At 48.3% G+C, this 27,661-nt stretch overlaps 1 protein-coding gene across 2 annotated transcripts in view; it reads right to left on the reverse strand.

The window, feature by feature from the left end:
• LOC137506633 (transcription initiation factor TFIID subunit 3-like) overlaps window positions 1–26,989 on the reverse strand; it is a 401,567-nt gene extending 374,578 nt beyond the window's left edge. For both annotated transcript variants that reach the window (XM_068233615.1, XM_068233614.1), the window contains exons 1-2: window positions 26,680–26,989; window positions 24,555–24,598 (exon numbers count right to left, since the gene is read on the reverse strand). In XM_068233615.1, coding sequence (XP_068089716.1) covers window positions 24,555–24,598; window positions 26,680–26,700 — 65 coding nt within the window. In that variant the 5' untranslated portion in view covers window positions 26,701–26,989. The remainder of the gene's footprint in view (window positions 1–24,554; window positions 24,599–26,679) is intronic.
• Window positions 26,990–27,661: the final 672 nt, after the last annotated feature.

The raw sequence follows: 27,661 nt of genomic DNA on the forward strand, positions 1-27,661 counted from the left end.
CAAACACACAGAGGCAGTAGTTGTGATTATTAAATACTTAGGATTCATCAGATTAAATGGCCATATTGTGAGCATATCAACAGCAGAAGCAGCAGACTACCTGTTTTTGTTGTGTCTACTTGAAGGAGATTTAGTCCACCACTGCCTTCCCCGTATTTTTTTTTTAAAGAGACCCTGCAACGAAAAAACATCCAGAGGGATACTCACCTCGGTAGGGGGAAGCCTCAGGATCCCAATGAGTCTTCCCCCACTCCTGTAGCTGCAGGCAATCCAGCGCTGGCTCCCCCGAAGTGTCCCGGAATCCTCCCTCGACAAGCCTGACAAGTGCTGATTTATTTACCTTTCCTGGCTCCAGCTGGGGTGCTGTTTTGCAGCTCTCCACAGGGAGATAGGTGAAAATAGCCGATCTCCGTCGGGTCCACTCTACTACACAGGAGACTTGCGCCTGCGCAGTAGAGCGGCCAGACAGTGATCGGCTACTTCCGCCTATCTCCGAGGCGGAGAGCAGATACTGCACCTGCGCTGGCACCCGGGACGTAAATATTTACATTCCCGCCATTCCCTGAGGATTTTCTCAGCCGCTGTGGGACCAAGGAGGACAGGGGAAGCCTCAATAGGATCCAGAGGCTTCCCCCACCCAAGGTGAGTAGCCCCAGGGGAGGTTTTTCTCGTTACAGGTTTTCTTTAAGTTTTAACTACTCTTATTCTTTTGCCGCCTCTGTTAATTTCCACATTGTTAGAGTCCACCCATGGTGGAATTGTGCTAGCACCTTGTTTCCAGATCTATACAGTGACTTCTTAATCTTGAGTGGGCACAGGTCTAATCTCCCCCCCCCCTGCATCTACACTAGTTGCCTAAGTGGTAACCCATGTTTGTGAATATAACTTTTCATACTTACCTCATTACCCACATCAATCTAGTACATGCACTATATTGGGCTCTCAGTAATCTTGCTCATTTTCTCGTAGCAGACTGAAGGGCATCGTTTAAGGCTATTTAATAAATACTCCCTAAGAGTTTAAAAAAAAGTTTCAAGGCAGAGACTTTTTTCTTGGACAGGATGTTGCAGCAATTCTACAAGCCTCTCCAGGGTGAGCGAGAGATGTGGACTAAGATGACATGACCCAAGGTTACAGGTCACATTGACTAGTAGCCCATTTAGAATATTGTTTTCTTGCAGTTTGGAGCAGTCAAGAGGAGAGGTTTCAGCAGGGAATAGGCCTGAAGAATAAATTGAATTTAAACGGAAATCCCGCAGCATCGGCAGTGTTGTGGACATACCTTTCACACGAGCCCAATGCGGTCTGTCCTCTATCGTCGTCTGCGGCTCTTGTGCACAGCATACTTCCTGGTTCCTGTACATCACATGACATACAGGAAGTATGCCGTGCATTAGAGCCTGCAGGTGACATGGATAGATGCCCATCGATGGAAGGTATGTCCAGTACTGCTGCAGCTTGGGGATCAGACAGAGCAGGCACAGTGGAGACATAACGCGGGCAAGAGAGAGACCCAGAGGGGACACAGAGATAAAGGGGCACAAAGAGGCAGACGTTGCACAAAGACAGGGGGACAGAGAGGCACAGAGGGGAAACAAACAGGCACAGAGCTTCATTTGAATCGAAATCGTGATTTCAGACAGAAGTCGCTCAATTCAATTTATTTTTCCTAAAACCATTTAGGCCTAGCAGGGAGTCACTTTCTCTGGCAGTTTTATGTTAAAGTAGGTGTTGAAATGGAATTAAATTAAAATTTTGTACATGGAATGTTGAAGGGCTCATAAGCTCTAGGAAAAAGGTTTTTGGTGCTGCACCACCAGGAAAAAAAAAAAAAAAAAAGATGGATGAGGCTCCACTGCAGGACAAGCACCTGAGTAAAGCTGGCCACTAACGGTCCAATTTCTAGCGAAAAATCGTTCGAGCGATCAGAAATTCTGATCGGACGAAAAATCGTTCACTACACCATCAACTAACCAATCATTGCTTCCTATCTATCACGACCACCAAGAAAATCCAAATTTTCGTTCGATGAAAATTCATTCGGGCGACATTTTTTTCACTCGTTCATAATCGATTGTGTCCACCAATGGAGATTATTTACAACCAATCCGATCAAAATTTCTGATCGCTCGAACGATTTTTCGCTAGAAATTGGACCATTAGTGGCCAGCTTTAGGAACATTTCCAATTCATGCACAAAAGTTGGGATGTGGCAAATTCATGGATCAGCAGCTGGGGTGTGTCGATACTGGTCAATAAGGCTACGCAAGCAACAATTGTGGAACATAAAGCTGATGAGCAAGGCAGATGGGTAAGGCTTTGGGTCAGCCTAGTGAATGAGGAGCTTTAGGTGTTATGCTAGGTCAAACAGGACTTGTTGACTGTTATGCAGTCAAAAAGTCTTGGGAGCGATCGATCTCGCTCCGAGGAAGAAGAAAGAAGACAAGGAACTTTTTTAGCTCAGAAAAGCCGCAGCGTATGAAGTGACGCTGTCGGCTTTTCTCCGGGGGGGGTCCGATCAATGAAAGGGAAATATAATCCCTTTCATTGATTGCTGGGCTAACGGCCGGCGGCGTTTTCCAGTTAGGCTCAAGTGGTTAAAGGAGAACAGCAGAGAGATGTGTATTGAGGCTGCCATATTTATTTCCATTTAAGCTTTACCAGTTATCTGGCTATCCTGCCGATCCTCTGCCTCTAATACTTTCAGCCATAGACCCTGAACAAGCATGCAGCAGATCAGGTTTTTCTGACAATTTTGACAGATATGACAAGATAACTTTCATGCTTGTTTCTGGTGTGATTCAGCCACTATTTTAGCCAAATAGATCAGCAGGACTGCTAGGCAACTGGTATTGCTTAAAAGGTAATAAATATGGCAGCCTCCATATTTTACAGTTCACCTTTAATTGTATTGGAAAAACACAGACCCAGGAGCACCAATGCTGGCTTCCAAAAAATAAAGTGTGCCACGGTCCCACCCCAGTACCAAGGGGTCACAAAAATGGATATCTTCAATGACCGGCACCACAAGGAGAGTATTATAACTCAATTACTTTATTCTGTCATCCAATCGCAACGACAGACTGCTGTTTCGGCCATAACATGGCCTTTGTCAAGTTGCAGACAACATACAAATTCACAGTGCTCATGTCAAACATTATGGCTATCATTCATAAAGCATTTCAGCATGCAGAAATGCTTAAAACAGCTGACTTTACCGCACACGTAGCAAAGTCAGCATTCATAAAGGCTCTTTCCGCATGAAAAAAATGACACTACCGAGCAGAGTGATAAATCACCGCCTTGTGCGGTGATTTTCGGAACAAATGTAGCAAAATGTTAATTCATGAAGATCACCGCAAGCGGTGTGAGGTCGGGAGGTACCGCTCCCTCTGATGTGGCGATACCAATGTAAGTGAATGGAGACACACAGACCTCCCAGGCAGCTGCAGCAGAGCAGAAAACGGAGAAATGTATCAACTCTGCAGCTTCCGTGTCTCCGCAAGCCTACCGCCTGCCTACCGCCAGCCTAGTTCGGGGAATCTCCGCACTGCTACCACACATGGATACTTTTTTATGAATGCCCACCCAGAAGTCAAACACCGGCAGCGGTGTTTTCCCGCATTGATTCCCCTTACCGACAGCTCCTTTATGAATGATAGCCTATATAGGAAATAAAACACACCTATATCATCCCACCAGGGGCACCTCTAGCCATTTTGTCACTCCAGGCGAAAAAACCTGTGGCGCCCCCCCACCCGATAAAACGCAGATAACGTATTTCCCACTCATCAAACAGATGTGTAACTGTGTAATCAAACGTAGATACCATGCCCCCCGCACATCAAGCGCAGATACCATGCCCCCCGCACATCAAGCGCAGATACCATGCCCCCCGCACATCAAGCGCAGATACCATGTCCCCCGCACATCAAACGCAGATACCACGTCCCCTACACATCAGACACAGATACCACGTCCCCGCACATCAGACACAGATACCATGTCCCCCGCACATCAAACGCAGGTACCTTGTCCCCCACACTTCAAACGCAGATACCACGTCCCCGCAGATCAAGCGCAGATACCATGCCCCCCGCACATCAAGCGCAGATACCATGCCCCCCCCCCGCACATCAAGCGCAGATACCACGCCCCCCGCACATCAAGCGCAGATACCACGTCCCCCGCACATCAAAGGCAGATACCACGTCCCCCGCACATCAAAGGCAGATACCACGTCCCCCGCACATCAAAGGCAGATACCATGTCCCCCGCACATCAAGCGCAGATACCATGCCCCCCGCACATCAAGCGCAGATACCATGCCCCCCGCACATCAAGCGCAGATACCATGCCCCCGCACATCAAGCGCAGATACCATGCCCCCCGCACATCAAGCGCAGATACCATGCCCCCCGCACATCAAGCGCAGATACCATGCCCCCCGCACATCAAGCGCAGATACCATGCCCCCCGCACATCAAGCGCAGATACCATGCCCCCCGCACATCAAGCGCAGATACCATGCCCCCCGCACATCAAGCGCAGATACCATGCCCCCCGCACATCAAGCGCAGATACCATGCCCCCCGCACATCAAGCGCAGATACCATGCCCCCCGCACATCAAGCGCAGATACCATGCCCCCCGCACATCAAGCGCAGTTACCATGTCCCCCGCACATCAAACACAGATACCATGTCCCCCGCACATCAAACGCAGATACCATGTCCCCCGCACATCAAACGCAAGACAAGACAAATAACATTTATATTGCGCTTTTCTCCTTGCGGACTCAAAGCGCCAGAGCAGCAGCCACTAGGGCGGACTCTATTGGCAGTAGCAGTGTAAGGGAGACTTGCCAAAGGTCTCCTACTGAATTAGTGTTGGCTTACTGAACAGGCAGAGCCGAGATTCAAACCCTGGTCTCCTGTGTCAGAGGCAGAGCCCTTAACCATTACACCATCAGCCAACTGCCATTACACCATCAGCCAACTGCCAAACGCAGATACCACGTCCCCCGCACATCAAACGCAGATACCATGTCCCCCGCACATCAAACGCAGATACCATGTCCCCCGCACATCAAACGCAGATACCACGTTCCCCGCATCAAACGCAGATACCACGTCCCCCGCATCAAACGCAGATACCACGTCCCCCGCATCAAACGCAGATACCACGTCCCCCGCATCAAACGCAGATACCACGTCCCCCGCATCAAACGCAGATACCACGTCCCCCGCATCAAAACGCAGATACCACGTTCCCCCGCATCAAACGCAGATACCACGTTCCCCCGCATCAAACGCAGATACCACGTTCCCCCGCACATCAAACGCAGATACCACGTCCCTTGCATCAAACGCAGATACCACGTCCCCCGCACATCAAACGCAGATACCATGTCCCCCGCATCAAACGCAGATACCACGTCCCCCGCACAGCAAACGCAGATACCATGTCCCCCGCATCAAACGCAGATACCACGTCCCCCGCACAGCAAACGCAGATACCATGTCCCCCGCACAGCAAACATGGGACATGGTATCTGCGTTTGATGTGCGGGGGACATGGTAACTGCTACCATGTCCCCCGCACATCAAACGCAGATACCACATCCCTTTCACATCAAACGCAGATACCACGTCCCCCGCACATCAAACGCAGATACCACGTCCCCCGCACATCAAACGCAGTTACCACGTCCCCCGCACATCAAACGCAGTTACCACGTCCCCCGCACATCCAACGCAGTTACCACGTCCCCCGTACATCCAACGCAGTTACCATGTCCCCTGCACATCAAACGCAGATACCATGTCCCCCGCATCAAACGCAGATACCACGTCCCCCGCACAGCAAACGCAGATACCACGTCCCCCGCATCAAACGCAGATACCACATCCCCCGCACATCCAATGCAGTTACCACGTCCCCCGCACATCAAACGCAGATACCACGTCCCCCGCACATCAAACGCAGATACCACGTCCCTTGCATCAAACGCAGATACCACGTTCCCCCGCACATCAAACGCAGATACCACGTCCCTTGCATCAAACGCAGATACCACGTCCCCCGCACATCAAACGCAGATACCATGTCCCCCGCATCAAACGCAGATACCACGTCCCCCGCACAGCAAACGCAGATACCATGTCCCCCGCATCAAACGCAGATACCACGTCCCCCGCACAGCAAACGCAGATACCATGTCCCCCGCACAGCAAACATGGGACATGGTATCTGCGTTTGATGTGCGGGGGACATGGTAACTGCTACCATGTCCCCCGCACATCAAACTCAGATACCATGTCCCCCACATCAAACGCAGATACCACATCCCTTTCACATCAAACGCAGATACCACGTCCCCCCGCACATCAAACGCAGATACCACGTCCCCCGCACATCAAACGCAGTTACCACGTCCCCCGCACATCAAACGCAGTTACCACGTCCCCCGTACATCCAACGCAGTTACCATGTCCCCTGCACATCAAACGCAGATACCATGTCCCCCGCATCAAACGCAGATACCACGTCCCCCGCACAGCAAACGCAGATACCACGTCCCCCGCATCAAACGCAGATACCACATCCCCCGCACATCCAATGCAGTTACCACGTCCCCCGCACATCAAACGCAGATACCACGTCCCCCGCACATCAAACGCAGATACCACGTCCCCCGCACAAACGCAGATACCACGTCCCCCGCACATCAAACGCAGATACCACGTCCCCCGCATCAAACGCAGATACCACATCCCCCGCATCAAACGCAGATACCACGTCCCCCGCACATCCAACGCAGTTACCACGTCCCCCGCACATCCAACGCAGTTACCATGTCCCCTGCACATCCAACGCAGTTACCATGTCCCCTGCACATCCAACGCAGTTACCATGTCCCCCGCACATCCAACGCAGATACCACGTCCCCCGCACATCCAACGCAGATACCACGTCCCCCGCACATCAAAAGCAGATACCACGTCCCCCGCACACCAAACGCAGATACCATGTCCCCCGCATCAAACGCAGATACCACATCCCCCGCACATCCAACGCAGTTACCATGTCCCCCGCATCAAACGCAGATACCATGTCCCCCGCACATCAAACGCAGATACCACGTTCCCCGCATCAAACGCAGATACCACGTCCTCCGCACAGCAAACGCAGATACCACGTCCCCCGCACAGCAAACGCAGATACCATGTCCCCCGCACATCCAACGCAGTTACCATGTCCCCTGCACATCAAACGCAGATACCATGTCCCCCGCACATCAAACGCAGATACCACGTTCCCCGCATCAAACGCAGATACCACGTCCTCCGCACATCAAACGCAGATACCATGTCTTCCGCATCAAACGCAGATACCACATCCCCCGCACATCCAACGCAGTTACCACGTCCCCTGCACATCAAACGCAGATACCATGTCCCCCGCACATCAAACGCAGATACCACGTTCCCCGCATCAAACGCAGATACCATGTCCCCCGCACAGCAAACGCAGATACCATGTCCCCCGCACAGCAAACGCAGATACCATGTCCCCCGCACATCCAACGCAGTTACCATGTCCCCTGCACATCAAACGCAGATACCATGTCCCCCGCACATCAAACGCAGATAACACGTCCCCCGCATCAAACGCAGATACCACGTCCCCCGCATCAAACGCAGATACCACGTCCCCCGCATCAAACGCAGATACCACGTTCCCCCGCATCAAACGCAGATACCACGTTCCCCCGCATCAAACGCAGATACCACGTTCCCCCGCACATCAAACGCAGATACCACGTCCCTTGCATCAAACGCAGATACCACGTCCCCCGCACATCAAACGCAGATACCACGTCCCCCGCACATCAAACGCAGATACCACGTCCCCCGCACAGCAAACGCAGATACCATGTCCCCCGCATCAAACGCAGATACCACGTCCCCCGCACAGCAAACGCAGATACCATGTCCCCCGCACATCAAACATGGGACATGGTATCTGCGTTTGATGTGCGGGGGACATGGTAACTGCTACCATGTCCCCCGCACATCAAACTCAGATACCATGTCCCCCACATCAAACGCAGATACCACATCCCTTTCACATCAAACGCAGATACCACGTCCCCCGCACAAACGCAGATACCACGTCCCCCGCACATCAAACGCAGTTACCACGTCCCCCGCACATCAAACGCAGTTACCACGTCCCCCGCACATCCAACGCAGTTACCACGTCCCCTGCACATCAAACGCAGATACCACGTCCCCCGCATCAAACGCAGATACCACGTCCCCCGCACAGCAAACGCAGATACCACGTCCCCCGCATCAAACGCAGATACCACATCCCCCGCACAGCAAACGCAGATACCACGTCCCCCGCATCAAACGCAGATACCACATCCCCCGCACATCCAACGCAGTTACCACGTCCCCCGCACATCCAACGCAGTTACCACGTCCCCCGCACATCCAACGCAGTTACCACGTCCCCCGCACATCCAACGCAGATACCACGTCCCCCGCACATCCAACGCAGATACCACGTCCCCCGCACATCCAACGCAGATACCACGTCCCCCGCACATCAAAAGCAGATACCACGTCCCCCGCACACCAAACGCAGATACCACGTCCCCCGCATCAAACGCAGATACCACATCCCCCGCACATCCAACGCAGTTACCACGTCCCCCGCATCAAACGCAGATACCACGTCCTCCGCACATCAAACGCAGATACCACGTCCCCCGCACAAACGCAGATACCACGTCCCCCGCACATCAAACGCAGATACCACGTCCCCCGCACATCAAACGCAGATACCACGTCCCCCACACATCAAACGCAGATACCACGTCCCCCGCACATCAAACGCAGATACCACGTCCCCCGCACATCAAACGCAGATACCACGTCCCCCGCACATCAAACGCAGATACCACGTCCCCCACACATCAAACGCAGATACCACGTCCCCCACACATCAAACGCAGATACCATGTCCCCCGCACATCAAACGCAGATACCACGTCCTCCGCACATCAAACGCAGATACCACGTCCCCCGCACAGCAAACGCAGATACCATGTCCCCCGCAAATCCAACGCAGTTACCATGTCCCCTGCACATCAAACGCAGATACCACGTCCCCCGCACATCAAACGCAGATACCACGTTCCCCGCATCAAACGCAGATACCACGTCCCCCGCACAGCAAACGCAGTTACCATGTCCCCTGCACATCAAACGCAGATACCACGTCCCCCGCACATCAAACGCAGATACCACGTCCCCCGCACATCAAACGCAGATACCACGTCCCCCGCACATCAAACGCAGATACCACGTCCCCCGCACATCAAACGCAGATACCACGTCCCCCGCACATCAAACGCAGATACCACGTCCTGAAACACATCAAACGCAGATACCACGTCCCCCACACATCAAACGCAGATACCACGTCCCCCACACATCAAACGCAGATACCATGTCCCCCGCATCAAACGCAGATACCACGTCCTCCGCACATCAAACGCAGATACCATGTCCCCCGCACAGCAAACGCAGATACCATGTCCCCCGCATCAAACGCAGATACCACATCCCCCGCACATCCAACGCAGTTACCATGTCCCCTGCACATCAAACGCAGATACCATGTCCCCCGCACATCAAACGCAGATACCACGTTCCCAGCATCAAACGCAGATACCACGTCCCCCGCATCAAACGCAGATACCACGTCCCCCGCACATCAAACATGGGACATGGTATCTGCGTTTGATGTGCGGGGGACATGGTAACTGCTACCATGTCCCCCGCACATCAAACTCAGATACCATGTCCCCCGCATCAAACAGATACCACATCCCCCGCACATCAAACGCAGATACCATGTCCCCCGCACATCAAACGCAGTTACCATGTCCCCCGCACATCAAACGCAGTTACCACGTCCCCCGCACATCAAACGCAGTTACCACGTCCCCTGCACATCCAACGCAGTTACCATGTCCCCCGCACATCAAACGCAGATACTATGTGCCTCGCACAAACGTAGATACCAACTTCCAGGCATTATCCACAATTGCTTTCATTTTTGTAGGTAAATGTTACACAGGCAGGTGGGGTGGGTGTGGGGAGAAAGACACATGACTGAAGCTTGGTGCCTGGATCGTTTATTTTATTGTAAAGTCATGAGTCTGGGATCTGTGAATGCTCAGCCTGCATGTTTAGCCTGGACATCACAGTGAAAGTGAGATAACATCTTCTGTTTGCTTCACCCCTCCCTGCCCCTAATGAGTCTACAGTGCTGATTGTCTACTCTTCACTTTTGAATGAGGTCACACAGACAGAACTGAGTGACAGCAGCTCCGGCCACGCACAAATCACTACCAAAACAGTGAGTTACGTTGTAAAATGATGCCTGTTGCCTTTGTTCACACACCTGTAACTGCAGCTCTCTGTCTGCCATGCTCGTTCTCCTCACAGTACAGTCCACACCGACTCCTTACTTCTCCCCTGATGCAGGCTGCATCTCAGCTCCCAGTCACCTCTCCTCTGCCATCCACGTCAGGCTCGGGGCAGGGGGTACAGAAGGGCACAGGGACTCAGGAGGCATGCTGGCTTAGGTAGTGTCAAACCCCTAACTTCCTACAGGTGGGGGGCGGAGTTTGAGGCCACACGCAGGCAGTTGACAGACACTGCACTCTGCGTATGGCTGTTAAGGAAGCCAGAAAGGGGAGGTCTTAGAGGAGGGGCAGAGCGTGTTTGCTCTGTCTCTATTGGCCAGCGGGGGAGCAAGGGGGGAGAGTGAAGGCTGTGCAATTATGCAGGGCGCTGGGAGCCTGAGCGGAGAGCCCTGCAGTGTGCACAAGCCTGCAAAATGGGGACATAAGTGAATATGAAGGTGGCCACCAGCACCTATTGATTGACATGCCGCCCCAAGCGGCTGCCTATAGTGCCAAAATCCATTTTAACAGGAAGAGAAACACGACCTGGCAGGAATCTAACAGAATATTATATAGTGCGTACCTAGCATTAAGGGCCCATTCACACTTGCAAAACGCTAGCGCTTTTGCCTTTTGCTAGCATTTTGCTCAGGCAATTTTTGGTGAAACGTGAAAAATAATGCCACACTTGCTGATTTTTTAGCGATCGTGTTTAGCGCTTCTATAGCACTAAATGCGTTTGATGGGAATTAGCCTGAAAATGGTGCAGGATACAAATTTGCGTTTGCCAATTTGCATTAACTTGCCGGCAATTAACACAAATCCCCCAAGTGAGAACTGGCCCATAGGGTATTATGGCACTAGCGCTTTAAAAAGCACTAGCGCTTGAGCGTTTTGCTGAAATCACCAGCAAGACACTCAGATGTGAATGGGGTCTAAACGTTTATGCACCTAAGGATAATGCTTCTTTTTTGGCTGGACTCAGCAAATGTCATCCAGCGGTGTAGGGCCAACTAGATCATAGGGTGTGATTTAAATTCAGTAATGAATCTACAGGGTGGGCCATTTCTATGGATATACCTTAATAAAATGAGAACAGTTGGTTTATATTAACTTCCTGTTTGTGGCACATTAGTATATGTGAGGGGGCAAAACTTTTCAAGATGGGTGGTGACCATAGCGGCCATTTTGAAGTCAGCCATTTTGAATCCAACTTTGGTTTTTTCAATAGGAAGAGGGGCATGTGACAAAACTTATAGGGAATTTCACAAGAAAAACAATGGTGTGCTTGGTTTTAACACAACTGAATTCTTTCATGAGTTATTTACAAGTTTCTGACCACTTATAAAATGTGTTCAATGCGCTGCCCATTGTGTTGGATTGTTAATGCAACCCTCTTCTCCCACTCTTCACACACTGATAGTAACACCGCAGGAGAAATGCTAGCACAGGCTTCTAGTATCTGTAGTTTCAGGTGCTGCACATCTCTTATCTTCACAGCATAGACAATTGCCTTCAGATGACCCCAAAGATAAAGTCTGAGGGGGTCAGATCGGGAGACCTTGGGGCCATTCAACTGGCCCACGACGACCAATCCACTTTCCAGGAAACTGTTCATCTAGGAATGCTCGGACCTGACACCCATAATGTAGTGCTGCACCATCTTGCTGGAATGTGCCATCTTCAGTGCATAAAGAGGGAAACACATCATCATGTAGCAATTTTGCATATCCAGTGGCCTTGAGATTTCCATTGATTAAGAATGGCCCCACTATCTTTGTACCCCATATACCACACCATACCATAAATTTTTTTGTTCAGTCTTGGAGGGATCTATCTAATGTGGGTTAGTGTCAGACCAATAGTGGTGGTTTTGTTTGTTATAGCGGAAACATTTTTTTTTTTTTAATTAAAAATATTTAGTTGCACCACTCTGACACATACAAAGATAAAAAAAACACTCCTTCAAACCTATGATCATTTCAGTGCATGCTTTTCACCCTTCTCTTTTCATAACTAGGGTTATACTGGGGGCAGCCATTAGCAATTCCTCCTTTGCCGGACACCACCTACTCCACCAGTTTGACGGATTCTGTCCCGGCAATAGGAAAGGTTCCTCCAATAAATGTAAAATATTTTATATTTGTCATCATGCAGCTGAAAAAAAGGCTGCTATTTATTATTATAATTTAGAAAATAGATTTTATTTCTGAAATCTTGTATTTTTAATTTGGGTCCACTTTAACTTCAGTGATTAGGCAAACTTTTATGTGAATGGTGAACAAAAACTTCTGCATAAACCTAGGGTCCTGTTCCAATTTTTGTTTTGCCCATTCTGCAAATTCAGTGTGCCGATCTGGGTCATCCTCGCTGAGATGCTGCAGTAGCTGGAGTTTGTAAGGGTGTCATTTGAGAGTAGCTAATATCCGCCGAAGGGCTGTTCAACTAATGCCACTCTCCAGCGACATGCTGCGAGTGCTACGTTGTGGGCTCTTGCTGAATGAAGCTAGGACAACCACTGATGTTTCTTCACTAGTGACATATTTTAGGCATCCACATTTTGGCAAATCCAACACTGAACCAGTTTCACAAAACTTAGCAAGCAGTTTTCTAACTGTAGCATGGAAGATGGGTGGTCTCGTAGTGTGTCTTGCATTGAAATCTGCTGCAATGACCCGGTTACCAGACAACACAATTTCTATCCGCTCCTCACGTGTTAACCTCGGCGACATGTCAATAGCTGTAAACAAAGAGAATCTTGTAAATAACTCATGAAAGAATAAAGCTACGTTAAAACCAAGCACACCATTGTTTTTCTTGTGAAATTCCCAATAAGTTTGATGTGTCATATGACCCTCTTCCAATTGAAAAACCAAAAGTTGGGTTCAAAATGGCCGACTTCAAAATGGCCACCATGGTCACCACCTATCTTGAAAAGATCCCCCCCCCCTCACATATACTAATGTGCCACAAACAGGAAGTTAGTATCACCAACCATTCCCACTATATTAAGGTGTATCCATATAAAATGGCCCACCCTGTAAATGAAAGGCAGGCAAGGCACAGGCGAGTGCATTATATGCATATATAAAAAAAAAAAAAAGTAAGTCAGCTGTCAGAATTTACAAAACAGTTAGGCCCCATTCACACGAGCCTTTTGCCAGCGATTTCGGCAAACCGCTCAACTGCTAGCGCTTTTGAAAGCGCTAGTGTCATAAAGCCATATGGGCCCGTTCTTACTTCGGCGATTTGCACTAATCACCGCAAATCGTGAAAAGCAAATGCGTTGCCTGCACCATTTTCAGGCGATTTCGCGGCGATCGCGTTTCAGTGCTATAGAAGCGCTAAACGCGAGCGCAGATAAATCGCTGCACTGTCCAGTGATTTTTCCATGTGAAATAGCAGAAAAATCACTCCCGCAAAACACCGGCGAGTGCTTTCAAGTGTGAATGGGGCCTCAGAGATGCTAGACATATGAAAAATACATATTTTATTCAGCTCCATGTGATGTGTAGACACGAATAGACATGCTGTTGGTGCCACACAACCTTATGTAGAGGGCTAAGACAACTGAAATTTTAGGTCTGGTTATATCAAATCATGCCCCGGTACTTTTGGAACAGTTGGAAATCACACCTAAGGGATCAGACATACTGTGGCGATTTCCTTCAAATTTGTGGAGAAGATTATGGAGAAGACTATTTTATGGCTATACTGTCACAATGCTGATACGACTATGTGGAAACATGTAAACATCATGCTATATAATGTTAAGACACCAAAAAGGCATTTGATGACGCGAGATGGGGTTTGGGTGAATGTACTGTCCAAGATGAGATTCCAGGGTAGAATAATGAACCTAGTAGGAGCCATGTATGATGGCCCATTAACGCATACACAGTAGCGTGCAATAGTTTTAGGCAGGAGTGAAAAAATGCTGTAAACCATGAATGCTTTCAGAAATGGAAGTGTCGATTTTTCTTCAACAAAATGCAGTGAATGAACAAAAGAGAAATTTAAATCAAATAAATATTTGGTGTGACCAGCATTTGCCTTCAAAACCGCATCAATTCTTCTAGGTACACTTGCAGTTTTTGAAGGAACTCGGCCAGTAGGTTGTTCCAATCATCTTGGAGAATGAACCACAGATCTTCTGTAAATGTAGACTTCCCAGACACACTAAGGCCTCGATTCATAAAAATGTGTTCGGTGAAGTAAATCAGTGCGGGGAAACTCCGTGCTCGGTATTTGACTTCTGTGTGGTCATTCATAAAATGTCAGTTGCGATTGCAGAGCGGAGATTTCCCGCTGTAGGCTGGTGGTAGGCTGTCGGGAGCCTTGCGGAAACACAGGAGCTGGCTGAGTTCCTCAATGCGCTGCTCTCTCTGCTGCTGCTTGGGAGGTCTGTCCCATTCACTGCAATGTATTCCACATGCTTCTCGCCACATCCGAGGTAGCGGTAATCCCCATCTGCATACCGCTTCCTCTAATCTTTATGAATTGACATTTTGTTACTTTTGTTAAGATCAGTATGCTTAGCAAACCTTTAATACATCCCCAAACCGCATGACATACAAAGTGAAATGCCTAACGTCGTTTCACAGGACAAAACCTGCTTCTTCAGAGGCAACCAGAAGCAGGTTTTGTCCTGTGAAACGACGTTAGGCATTTCACTTTGTATGTCATGCGGTTTGGGGATGTATTAAAGGTTTGCCAAGCATACTGCTGCTGCTGGTGCCCGGATACTTTCTGTTCTAAAGTTTATGGATTACGACTCTAATTGTCTGGAGGCACAGCTGGAGTGACCTGTTGCCCCCTACCTGTCTACAGCTCTTAGCATCTTGTGCCAATCTACATTACTCTTTTCTTGGGATTTACTTTTGTTAAGATAATCACTGCACAAGGCGGTGATTTACCGCTCTTCTCAGGAATGTCGGCTTTTCATGCAGAAAAAGCCTTTATGAATACAGATTTTGCTATGTGGTCGGTAAAGTGAGCTGTTTTCAGCATTTCCGCATGCGGGAATGCTTTATGAATCGAGGCCTATGATGTTGAAATCAGGCCTCTGTGGGAGCCATACCATCCCTTCCAGGATGAAGACTTCTTTAAAGCTGAAGATAGTTCTTAATGACTTTGGCTGTATGTTCAGGGTTGTTGTCCTACTGCAGAATACATTTGGGGCCAATCATATGCCTCCCTGATGGTATTACATGATGGATAAGAATCTGCCTGTATTTCTCAGCATTTAGAACACCATTAATCCTGACCAAACCATCTGTTGCCTGCATACACATTTTTGTACCACTCTCAGCCCTTCGATGCACAAACTACAATCTGCTACAGCCAAATATTTCAACTTTTGACTCAGTCCTAAACACCTGCTGCCAATTTTCAGCACCCTAGTTCCTCTGTTTTCATGCATATTTGAGTCGCTTGGCCTTGTTTCCACGCCAGAGGTATAGCTTTTTGGCTGCAACTCCTCCAAGAAGACCACTTGTGGCCAGACTTCTGACAGCAAGTGGACCTGGGTCCAACTGGTTTCTCACATTTCTTAGCTGATCATGGCACTGCTGGACATCTTCAGATTTCAAAAGGGTAATAAGCTTGATGTGTCTCATCTGCTAGACAAAGTTTCCTTGTCCAATCACTGCATCTATCATTGAGTTTCTTCAAAAAGAACTAAACAGCACATCTTGAAACCCCAGTCCGCTTTGAAATCTTTGTCTGGGAGAGACCTTGCTGATGCACTATTGATTTGATTTTTGATTTTAACGTTCGCTCACTTGGTATCTTTATATTTCTAAAAGTATTTATCACACCTGCCTAAAACTATTGTACAGTACTGCATATAACCCAGGATTCCTGTCCCCATGGCTTGAGAAAGGGAACAAGGCAGGGATGCAAATTAAAATATACTGCGCAACTCAACTGTGTTTATACTGCCAATATATACCACCTCCAGTTCGGGGGCAGGAGTAACGTCCCAAAGCTTGAATAATCAATGAACGTTATAAAGTGCCATCACTCAGTAATCTTTAGCAAAATTACAAAGGGCCATCTTTAATTTAATTAGGTGTGTACACCAATCAAACATTAAAGCCATCTATAAAGCATCAGATAGAACGCTCTGAAAATGTATGCCTGTCACACACAAATAACTCTTGTACATCACTCATACAGGTACTGGTACGAAGTTATCTAGAATCTAGATAACATGGTACCGGCAGGGCTGTGGAGTCGGTCCAAAAATCCACTGACTCCGACTCCTTAGTTTAGGATTTCACCGACTCCTCTAATTTGCATATTACAATTTTGTTGATTAAAAGTATGTAACGTGAAATTTGTCTTTTAACGGCCAACGCTTAGGAATTTTACAAGACAACTGAATTGAGAAGGATATGTAGACTACTATATTTATTCCCTTTAGACTAAAACTAGTCCTTGGTAAGAGTACTTGTAAAAGGTACAAACCGGAACAAAGAACATCTATCAGGCCCTAGGCAATGTAACTGTGGGTGCATGTAAGAGTGATGTGCAGGTACCAGTGTTGCCAACTCATCCCTTTAATTACTGACACATCTAAGTTATACAGGTTCTGGAGCCATTTGCACATAATCAGTGCCTTAACTGCATCTACGTAGCCACAAAACCTGTATAATTCATATGTGTCAGTAATTAAAGGGATGAGTTGGCAACACTGGCAGGTACTCTGCAGGGGAATGAGGAGATTCTTCCTCTATTACACATTCTTCATGCACAATCTGAACCAGGTTTATGGGTGATAAACACCTGTGTTTAATGCGCACAACATTCTGAGTGGATTCCCTGCAGCTCTGTGAGGAGTGCATATGTAGAGTATAGTACTACTGTGTAACAAAGTAAACCTGAGACAGATGAAATTAAAGTTTTATACATACCTGGGGCTTCCTCCAGCCCCCTGCAGGATAATCAGTCCCTCGTTGTCCTCCTCCACCACCTGGATCTTCTGCTATGAGTCCAGATACTTGAGCCTGTTAGGCGTAGTGCGCATGCACACACTCCGCCGCCAGGAGCATACTACACCTGTGCAGTTGCAGAATGTTCCTGGCTGTAGGAGTGGCACGCGGCCGGACTGTGCTGACTGGCTGAATTACCAGGACTCGTAGCAGAAGATCCAGGTGGTGGAGGACAGCGAGGGACTGATTGACCTGAAGGGGGCTGGAGGAAGCCCCAGGTATGTATAAAAAAAACAACAAACACAACAAAAACAAAACAAAAAAAACTTTACTTTTCATCCGTCTCAGGTACCCTTTAATTTGTAGTCACCAAACCAAATTTTAACAACATATCAAATTATTTGATTTCATAAGCAAAGAGAGTGCATACATTTGCATACATCAGCATCAATGCAGAATTATTTCCATCTCATTGACCACCTCTATTAGTGACACAGCTACACATCAGGCTTTATTCTTACAGCATAGATGTTATTTAGTATATATGTTACGGCCAGAACCCGAAGTGTGGCCACTTCTAGTTCTGGCCGGCCACTTCGGGTTCTGGCCGGCCAATGCACGAAGTGGCCGCAGCGCAGCGGCCAATGTTAGAAATGGAATGTTTCCTTTTAATATTAATATAGTTTTCCGGCGGTCTCTGGCCAAAATGTAGCAAAACAGTTCGTTCATTGAATGAAATGAAGCTGCCGGCTCCGCCTCCTCTCCTCCGCCCCTGCCTCTTCTCTCTCTCTCTTCTTCGGGCAGCCGGCGGGGACACGTGTGTCCCCGAGAGTCGTTCGTGGCGCCAGGAAAGCAGAGCGGGGAGGCTGCAGACATTGCTTCTGCCAGCACCCGCTCTGCAGGGACGAACGACAGGATTGCCTGCCGCGACGAACGACTCTGGGAGGGACACGCATGTCCCCCCGCTGCCAGTATCGGGGAGAAGAGAGAGAGGCAGGGGCGGAGGAGAGGAGGCGGAGCAGAAGCCGGGCGGCTTCATCCTTCTACATTGCCGCCAGCTTCATTTCATTTAATGAACGAACTGTTTTGCTACATTTTGGTCAGAGACGGCGGGAAAACTACATTCATAATAAAAGGAAACATTCCATTTCTAACATTGGCCGCTGCGCTGCGGCCACTTCACGCATTGGCCGGCCAGAACCCGAAGTGGCCGGCCAGAACTAGAAGTGGCCACACTTCGGGTTCTGGCCGTAATATATATATAAGAGATTCCTGTGTACATATCATATATACAGTCACAATCAGATATGTATATCTGACTTTAAAAATACGGAGACTGCTTTATTGAAACAGCACAAGTAACTAATTTTGATTGGTTTGGTGGTTTATTTCATTTCTGTGGACTGAGCACAGCTATTTCTGTATATATACATTATTTTTAATGACTATTATCTGAGAAATAGAACATTTTATCATATTTTCTATTTTAATTACAGTTACAAATTCATTAGGAGTCGGAGCATTTTTTCCCGACTCCGACTCCAGGCACCCAAAATTGCTCCGACTCCACAGCCCTGGGTACCGGTACCTGTATGAGTGGTGTACAAGAGTTATTTGTGTGTGACAGGCATACATTTTCAGATTCTAGATGGCATCTTCAGGAGCGGGGGAGATAGGGGACAGTCTATACAACCATTAAGTCATCAGCCAGTGTCAGTATCCTTGGACCAGAATAGCCACTGCCATGCCTGTATAGCAAACAATCTTCGCCTCTCCCGGAGGCAATCAAGATCAGCTATTGCCTTGCAGGTCTTGTGTGGCTCATGCAGTGCATTAATCAGCTGGGTCTCCAGCTTACTGTTGCTGGAATCATGACGGATCTGCATGCACGCTAAGTGCAGGAAGTTACTGTGGGCTCAGTCAGGCAAGAGCGCTCTGCTGACTTCCGGAGCGTTGCCCCCATCCACCTACGCATTGCGCCTGGTGTGATGCAAGCTTTGTCAGGGTGTGCGGGTCACGCCCACGAGTGGAAGTAATTTGTGTTGGAGTCATATTTTCAAAGCACTGAGAGGGGGATCTTTAGGTTCATTTGGGGAGGAAGCAAAATAAGGATAGCACTGCGGAAACAAACTACAAAAAGACTGGGCAGGACTGGAGATACCTGACATTAGGTCATAACTTGGCATATCTATTTTAGGCACATCAGGGACTGGGTTTGCAAGACAGGGGTATATTCCAATTACAAACTGGAGCGACAGCGCAGTTCACATAACTATGTGTGACATTCACAGTGCTCGCGTTGTGTGTAACGTGTAGCAATATTTAGTGCTGCATGCTGTGCGATCTGCGTTATTAACTACGTTGGACTGTTTGCACATGCTCAGAAATGTTTTGCTTTTTTTTAAAATGTGACGCATGCGCCATTTCGTTCCATCAGTATGCAACGAAAACGGCGCACCGCGAGACAATGCAGGTCAATATAACGTCCAACTTCAACACTAACATGCGTTGCGTTAGGGGCACTTTGTGCGACCTTAACGTCGCATCAAACGCAACGTCCAACACTGTGAAAGAGCCCTTAAAGAGAATCTGTACTGTAAAAATCTTACAATAAAAAGCATACCATTCTATTCATTATGTTCTCCTGGGCCCCTCTGTGCGGTTTCTGCCACTCCCTGCTACAATCCTGGCTTTTAATTGCCATTTTTATGCAGTGTTTACAAACAAAAGACATAGCAAGTGATAGGCTGAGAGTAGCTCAGTGTGTGAGTCATACAGAGTGTGCAGGCAGCATGGAGAAGGTGTGTATAGCTTCTATCCAATCACAAGCAGCACAGCACATTCCAGCCTGAGCCCGACAGACCAGACAGAGGAGAGAAGATTAGATCATATAACAGAGATAACACAGCCACTGTGCAACTAGGAAAGGCTGCAGTAAGACAGAGCACATTAGAACAGCTATAGGAACTTATAAGATAGAAGAAATAAGGCTCAACATTTTGTTACAGAGTCTCTTTAACCATCTTAGCGGTATTGACGAGCTCAGCTCGTCAATGAACGCCGGAGGGCGCCACTCAGGCCCCGCTGGGCCGATTTTTGTAATTTTACTTTTAAAACACGCAGCAAGCACTTTGCTTGCTGCGTGTTCGGATCGATCGCCGCAGATCCGCCGCGAAAGAGGGCCCCCCTGCAGACCCCTTGCGCAGCCTGGCCAATCAGTGCCAGGCAGCACTGAGGGGTGGATCAGGACTCCCGATGACGTCACAACGTTGATGACGTCATCACAAGCGTCGCCATGGCGACAGGGGAAGCCCTGAAGGAAATCCCGTTCAGAACGGAATTTCCAGACGGGCGTAAGCGCCGGCGGCAATCGGAGGACAGGGAGGGACGCCGCAGGGAGGGGGTAATCATGTAGCTAGCGCAAGGCTAGCTACAGGATTTAAGAAAATAAAAAAAAATAAAAAACATACTGCGCAGCACCCACGCTGGCGATCTTAATAGAACGCCAGGGTGGTTAATATAAAATGCCCCCATTGCATTATCAGCCACATTGCCCAAAATGTTTTTCCCTTTGTGATTTTAAAACGCAAAATAGACCATTTGTGGAAAATCACATAATGGAAACAATAAAAAATAAATAAAATAAAAAAAAAAAAAAAATGCGGCAAACACCCACAAAATCGCGCCAAGTGTGCTGGCATCAGCAATATCTGAATCTCACTCCTGAAAACAAGCATGTGGCTAATCTAATCATACTTCAGTCAGAAAGTGTACATGCACAGAGATCCCAGGGGAAATTTGGGAGCAAACCTGTTGATAGCCGCACCCACTATTTGTACAACACGCCATTTTATAGGCAAAATTAAAATGGATGCCTATGGCGCTCTCAAACTTCCATGACGCTTCTGGCAACCAAATTTCCTATGTTCTATGGCCTAAAGCAGTGGTCCCCAACCTTTTCCGGCCCGGGGACCACTTTCTGAACAAATTTTTCTCCGGGGAAAGGCGGGTGTTTGCGCGACCTAGTGGACAGTGTTGTGTGCAGCGGGTTATGGGGGGGGGGGTTTGCGGGGCTGGGGTGCGGCTGCATAGCTAGCATAGTTGCCCCAGTATAGGGAGTTTAGTTACCCCAGTATGGCTAGTATAGTTACCCCAGTATAGCCAGTATAGTTACCCCAGTATAGCCAGTATAGTGCCCCAATATAGCTAGTATAATGACCAGTATAGCTAGTATAGTCCCGGTATGGATAGGTAGTGCCCCAGTATAGTGCCCAGTATGGGTAGGTAGTGCCCCAGTATAGTGCCCAGTATAGCTAGTATAGTGCCCAGTATAGCTTCCTAGTATGGGTAGGTAGTGCCCCCAACTGCTCCTGTTACCTTATGAGCGGGCGGCCACTTGTCCAATTAGATTCCCCCAAAGCCGCTCTCCTCAGTGGCATCTCCTATTACAGCAGCACGCTCGGCGGCTGCTGTGATGAGCAGGAAGCGGTACAGCGGCTTCCTGTAGCGGCGATATGCATCGCCGTTACCATGGGAACCGCTGTACCGCTTCCTGCTCATCACAGCAGCCGCCGAGCGCGCTGCTGTAATAGGAGATGCCACTGAGGAGAGCGGCTACGGGGGAATCTAATTGGACAAGCGGCCGCCCGCTCATGATAAGGGCGTGGGGGGGGTTGTGCGGGTGTTTGCGCGACCTAGTGGACAGTGGTCTGTGCAGCGGGTTATGGTGGGGGGGGAGGGGGTGCGGCTGCATAGCTAGCATAGTTGCCCCAGTATAGGGAGTTTAGTTGCCCCAGTATGGCTAGTATAGTTACCCCAGTATAGCTAGTATAGTGCCCCAATATAGCTAGTATAATGACCAGTATAGCTAGTATAGTCCCGGTATGGATAGGTAGTGCCCCAGTATAGTGCCCAGTATGGGTAGGTAGTGCCCCAGTATAGCTAGTATAGTGCCCAGTTTAGCTAGTATAGTGCCCAGTTTAGCTAGTATAGTATGGGTAGGTAGTGTCCCCATCGCTCCTGTTACCTTATGAGCGGGCGGCCACTTGTCCAATTAGATTCCCCCAAAGCCGCTCTCCTCAGTGGCATCTCCTATTATAGCAGCGCGCTCGGCGGCTGCTGTGATGAGCAGGAAGCGGTACAGCGGCTTCCTGTAGCGGCGATATGCATCGCCGTTACCATGGGAACCGCTGTACCGCTTCCTGCTCATCACAGCAGCCGCCGAGCGCGCTGCTGTAATAGGAGATGCCACTGAGGAGAGCGGCTACGGGGGAATCTAATTGGACAAGCGGCCGCCCGCTCATGATAAGGGCGTGGGGGGGGGTTGTGCGGGTGTTTGCGCGACCTAGTGGACAGTGGTCTGTGCAGCGGGTTATGGTGGGGGGGGAGGGGGTGCGGCTGCATAGCTAGCATAGTTGCCCCAGTATAGGGAGTTTAGTTGCCCCAGTATGGCTAGTATAGTTACCCCAGTATAGCTAGTATAGTGCCCCAATATAGCTAGTATAATGACCAGTATAGCTAGTATAGTCCCGGTATGGATAGGTAGTGCCCCAGTATAGTGCCCAGTATGGGTAGGTAGTGCCCCAGTATAGCTAGTATAGTGCCCAGTTTAGCTAGTATAGTGCCCAGTTTAGCTAGTATAGTATGGGTAGGTAGTGTCCCCATCGCTCCTGTTACCTTATGAGCGGGCGGCCACTTGTCCAATTAGATTCCCCCAAAGCCGCTCTCCTCAGTGGCATCTCCTATTATAGCAGCGCGCTCGGCGGCTGCTGTGATGAGCAGGAAGCGGTACAGCGGCTTCCTGTAGCGGCGATATGCATCGCCGTTACCATGGGAACCGCTGTACCGCTTCCTGCTCATCACAGCAGCCGCCGAGCGCGCTGCTGTAATAGGAGATGCCACTGAGGAGAGCGGCTACGGGGGAATCTAATTGGACAAGCGGCCGCCCGCTCATGATAAGGGCGTGGGGGGGGGGTTGTGCGGGTGTTTGCGCGACCTAGTGGACAGTGGTCTGTGCAGCGGGTTATGGTGGGGGGGGGGGAGGGGGTGCGGCTGCATAGCTAGCATAGTTGCCCCAGTATAGGGAGTTTAGTTGCCCCAGTATGGCTAGTATAGTTACCCCAGTATAGCTAGTATAGTGCCCCAATATAGCTAGTATAATGACCAGTATAGCTAGTATAGTCCCGGTATGGATAGGTAGTGCCCCAGTATAGTGCCCAGTATGGGTAGGTAGTGCCCCAGTATAGCTAGTATAGTGCCCAGTTTAGCTAGTATAGTGCCCAGTATAGCTTCCTAGTATGGGTAGGTAGTGTCCCCATCGCTCCTGTTACCTTATGAGCGGGCGGCCACTTGTCCAATTAGATTCCCCCAAAGCCGCTCTCCTCAGTGGCATCTCCTATTATAGCAGCGCGCTCGGCGGCTGCTGTGATGAGCAGGAAGCGGTACAGCGGCTTCCTGTAGCGGCGATATGCATCGCCGTTACCATGAGAACCGCTGTATCGCTTCCTGCTCATCACAGCAGCCGCCGAGCGCGCTGCTGTAATAGGAGATGCCACTGAGGAGAGCGGCTACGGGGGAATCTAATCGGACAAGCGGCCGCCCGCTCATGATAAGGTAACAGGAGCGGCGGCCGCGGGGAGGAGCGAGAGGCCAGACCTGCCGCGGCCCGGTGGTTGGGGTCCCCAGCAGTACGGCACACCAGGCAACATCTCGCCGCGGAACAGCGGTTGAAAAACACTGGCCTAAAGTATAAAGGCAGAACTTATTTTTAGATATAAAGACTTCAATTATTCACCGAAATAAACTTTTATGATGGCCACATTAACAGTGATATGGTGCAGTACAACAGCCACTCAGCAGAGCAGCTAACCACACTGCAATGCACCACCTATGCAATGCTCACAGTGCAGCAGGTGCATTGCAGAGTGTGGCATGCATGCAGTGAGTTACCACATAACATGCGCGTTAACACTTACTTTTCATTGACTGTATGTGCACTGTATGCGGTGCAACACACGGGGAAATGTGCGGCATAACTTTCCTTTTGTGTTCCTGCTGTCACAGGGGAGGCAACGGTACAAGTAAATGTGGCCTTACTCTACATTAAGGTAATAAGACTAGGAAGAACTTACGTATTCCGATAAAATCTGGGTCTGTATTTTTTCTTAAGCCGCTCCTGTTAAAAGAAAATACATTATATGAATCCATTTTTGAATGCAACTGAACAGTTGTGGTAAGTTGAACTATGAGACAGTCAGCCAACCATGTCTGGTTTACAAAGGTCATGGAGCACACCAAGAAGCAAGCTGGATCAAAATGCTTCTTTTTGGTTTGTTCAATGTGACAGGAACGAGAAATCAGAAAGAGTAAGCCAGACACAGCTTGAGGAAGGACCTTATCTGAAACAGAGTCTGTTGCTGCTATGGTTATTTCTTTATTATTTTAAACAATAAAAGAGCTATACATTACTGATGTGGTGCTGTGGGTTCTTCGCATAGGAACAAGAAACCAGTCAGAACTTGCAGGGAACAAAAGATCAGACTAAACCCATTGTGCATGTAAGCCCATTGACTTTGCATTCCCATTCAATCGATTACCAACTGGGGAACCGATTGGAATGGAAATCTGCCCACATGTGTAAGCATCTCTGTAAGCAGAAGTTACAGTTCTATGTAAAGAGGAAGCAGGAGGCCTCCCACTGCTGGAGAATACAATGCTAACTGGCTAAGAACAACCAACACGGTGGCAGGAGAAAAAAGGCACCTATACAGACATGAGACCATTGCAGTGACACAAGTTAAATACAGTAAAAAAAAATGCACTGTGTATGCCCAGCATTAGGCCATACCATTCAAGTGCCACGATTGCTTCAACATGTCTCAGTGGCAACTGTGAAACTCAGCTATCAAATTTGTGCAGTTCTGTGCATTTTCCAGCAACACTTCAAAGATACACAATATTAAGAAATGCACAGAAGCATGCATCAGACCCTTATGCTGGGGATACACGGTTCGTTTTGAGCAGTGTATCGAGCCGCACGATAGATTGCGGCGCGGCCGGATCGATTCCCGCTCGTCCCCACGGGCAGTTCTTTATCTTCTCTTCGTTTCTGACCATTGTCCTGCCCGCGGTATCGAGCAGGGAATCGATCCGCACGGATATCGGACAGGTTAAAAATTATCAGTGCTGCCATCCGCGCTCGATTACACGGCCCAGCATTAGATTCAGTTTACATTGAGCCACACACAGAACAGCCTGGTTCACATTTGGCGTGGATGTATTACCACCATAGGTTTTTATAGGAAACATCCACTACCTGGAAAAATCAAACAACGTTGCAATTAACAGTGTGAATAGAACCTATGAACAACATAGGATCAGTTTACTCTCCTATTTTCACATTTCACTAGGCTCACTACCAGACAGTGTGAACTGAGCCTACTTCTGCTATATGCTGGGCATTTCATGAGTATAGATAGATAGATAGATAGATAGATATAGATATATCTATTTATTTTTTTACAATATGCCTACACTCACATTAAAAAAAGTGTATAATCCCGCTTTAACTTTGCATCCCATTCACCATCCCTACTCGGTATGCATACCTCCCAACTTTTTGAGATGAGAAAAATGGACACTTAAACCACTCCCCTGCCACACCCCCACCATGCCTCTAGTCACACATACCATAAAAATTTCATAAGAAAATATGTTGTTTTATAATTCAAACCACACTGGTCCTTTCTATCCTGGTTCATTTTTCTTCATAATAACATTTTAAAATTAGTAATATATCAATTTAAAGGATGGGAATAAAGTTTAGAGTCAATCAAACACATTTTTAGTATAGAAATGTATATATTTATATAGAAAGAGGGACAAATGAGGGTGATACAGGGACAGAGGGACAGGGCTCCCAAAAAGGGACTGTCCCTCCGAAAAAGGGACAGTTGGAAGCAATGGGTATGAGATGGAATGCTTTGACTGTCCACGTCAAATAACGAAGAGGGGAAAGAACCTGATAAGTATGGAGATTAAAAAAAAAAAAAAAAAAGAAAGAAAGCTACAGCCACACCCGGGAAAGCAAACTTATTAACATATTTAAAAGCAATCATTATAGTCATGTAAACAGTAGTACTGATAATACACACGGGTTCATCGAGATGATGCTCACAAAACAAGACTATTCTGCAGACGCACTCTTTCATAAAGGCACATGCTGCAATAAAGTTAATATGCACTGTTGTATCGTACCAGACCCTGCCCGTCCTCCATTGTCGTTGTGGCGGGGAATGAATCAGTCGTGTCGTACTTTTTCAGAGCTGTACCGCAGCCACCTATCACTGTACTACGGTGGTCAATCTAATTCTCTCTGCTTCCTGCGTGTGTGCAGTCGTACTGCGCATGCGCTGCCACACCCTTCCCTCCAGTGCCTGAGCGCCATAGGAGGATTCGCAGCAAGATGTTTTGGTGCGTCCTCTAGAGAGGCGGGAGGGGGCTGTATATTGTACAGCAGTCCGCCTTTCTTTCCTCCCACCTGACAAGTCTGAAGTGGCCACTGTGTGTGTGACTGTGTCCCTTGGACTATGCAGGGCGGTACTACTAACGGTACTAACGTCGTGCTATTCCATGGCGCGCTTTTAGGGCGACGTGGTTTTTACTGAAAAAAAGTATTATCTCTGTTGTGAAACGCCATAAATGCATGCCACACCATTTTATGAAACTGTCACATTAGACCATGCTGATTAATCTACTGCTATGTATATGGAACTTTCTGGAATAGCAGTAGCCCTAGCACATGTGCTACCACACCCCTCCCTCCAACTGCTATGTAATAGAACCACATGGAAGCTTTCAAAGATGTTTTTGGTGCCTGCAAGTGATTCACTAAAAACATTGGGAATTCCCAAACTCACCAGCATTAAATATCAGGCGATGATTACGCCTGGCTTGCACCTCTTCCCCCTTCTATTGCCTTTTTTTATTCTGCTGGCAAGAGACGCTTCCCATCAAACAAGAAGACAGATTAATTGTAAAGTCCGTACAAGGGATCTTTTACGCTATATGTGATTATGATTTTTGATGTGATTTTACATGTGATTACAATTTTTAATGCTGTATGCTGCGTTTTTCTTCTTGTATTGCTAACATCTAGTGAAAATTGCAAATCAAAATTGCGATTTGCAGTAAGGGCCCTTTTCTACTGCCCTGCGTTTTGCTATCTGATTCCAATCGC

This window comes from Hyperolius riggenbachi, chromosome 1 (genome assembly GCF_040937935.1).
Source record: "Hyperolius riggenbachi isolate aHypRig1 chromosome 1, aHypRig1.pri, whole genome shotgun sequence".
Lineage (NCBI taxonomy): Eukaryota > Metazoa > Chordata > Amphibia > Anura > Hyperoliidae > Hyperolius > Hyperolius riggenbachi.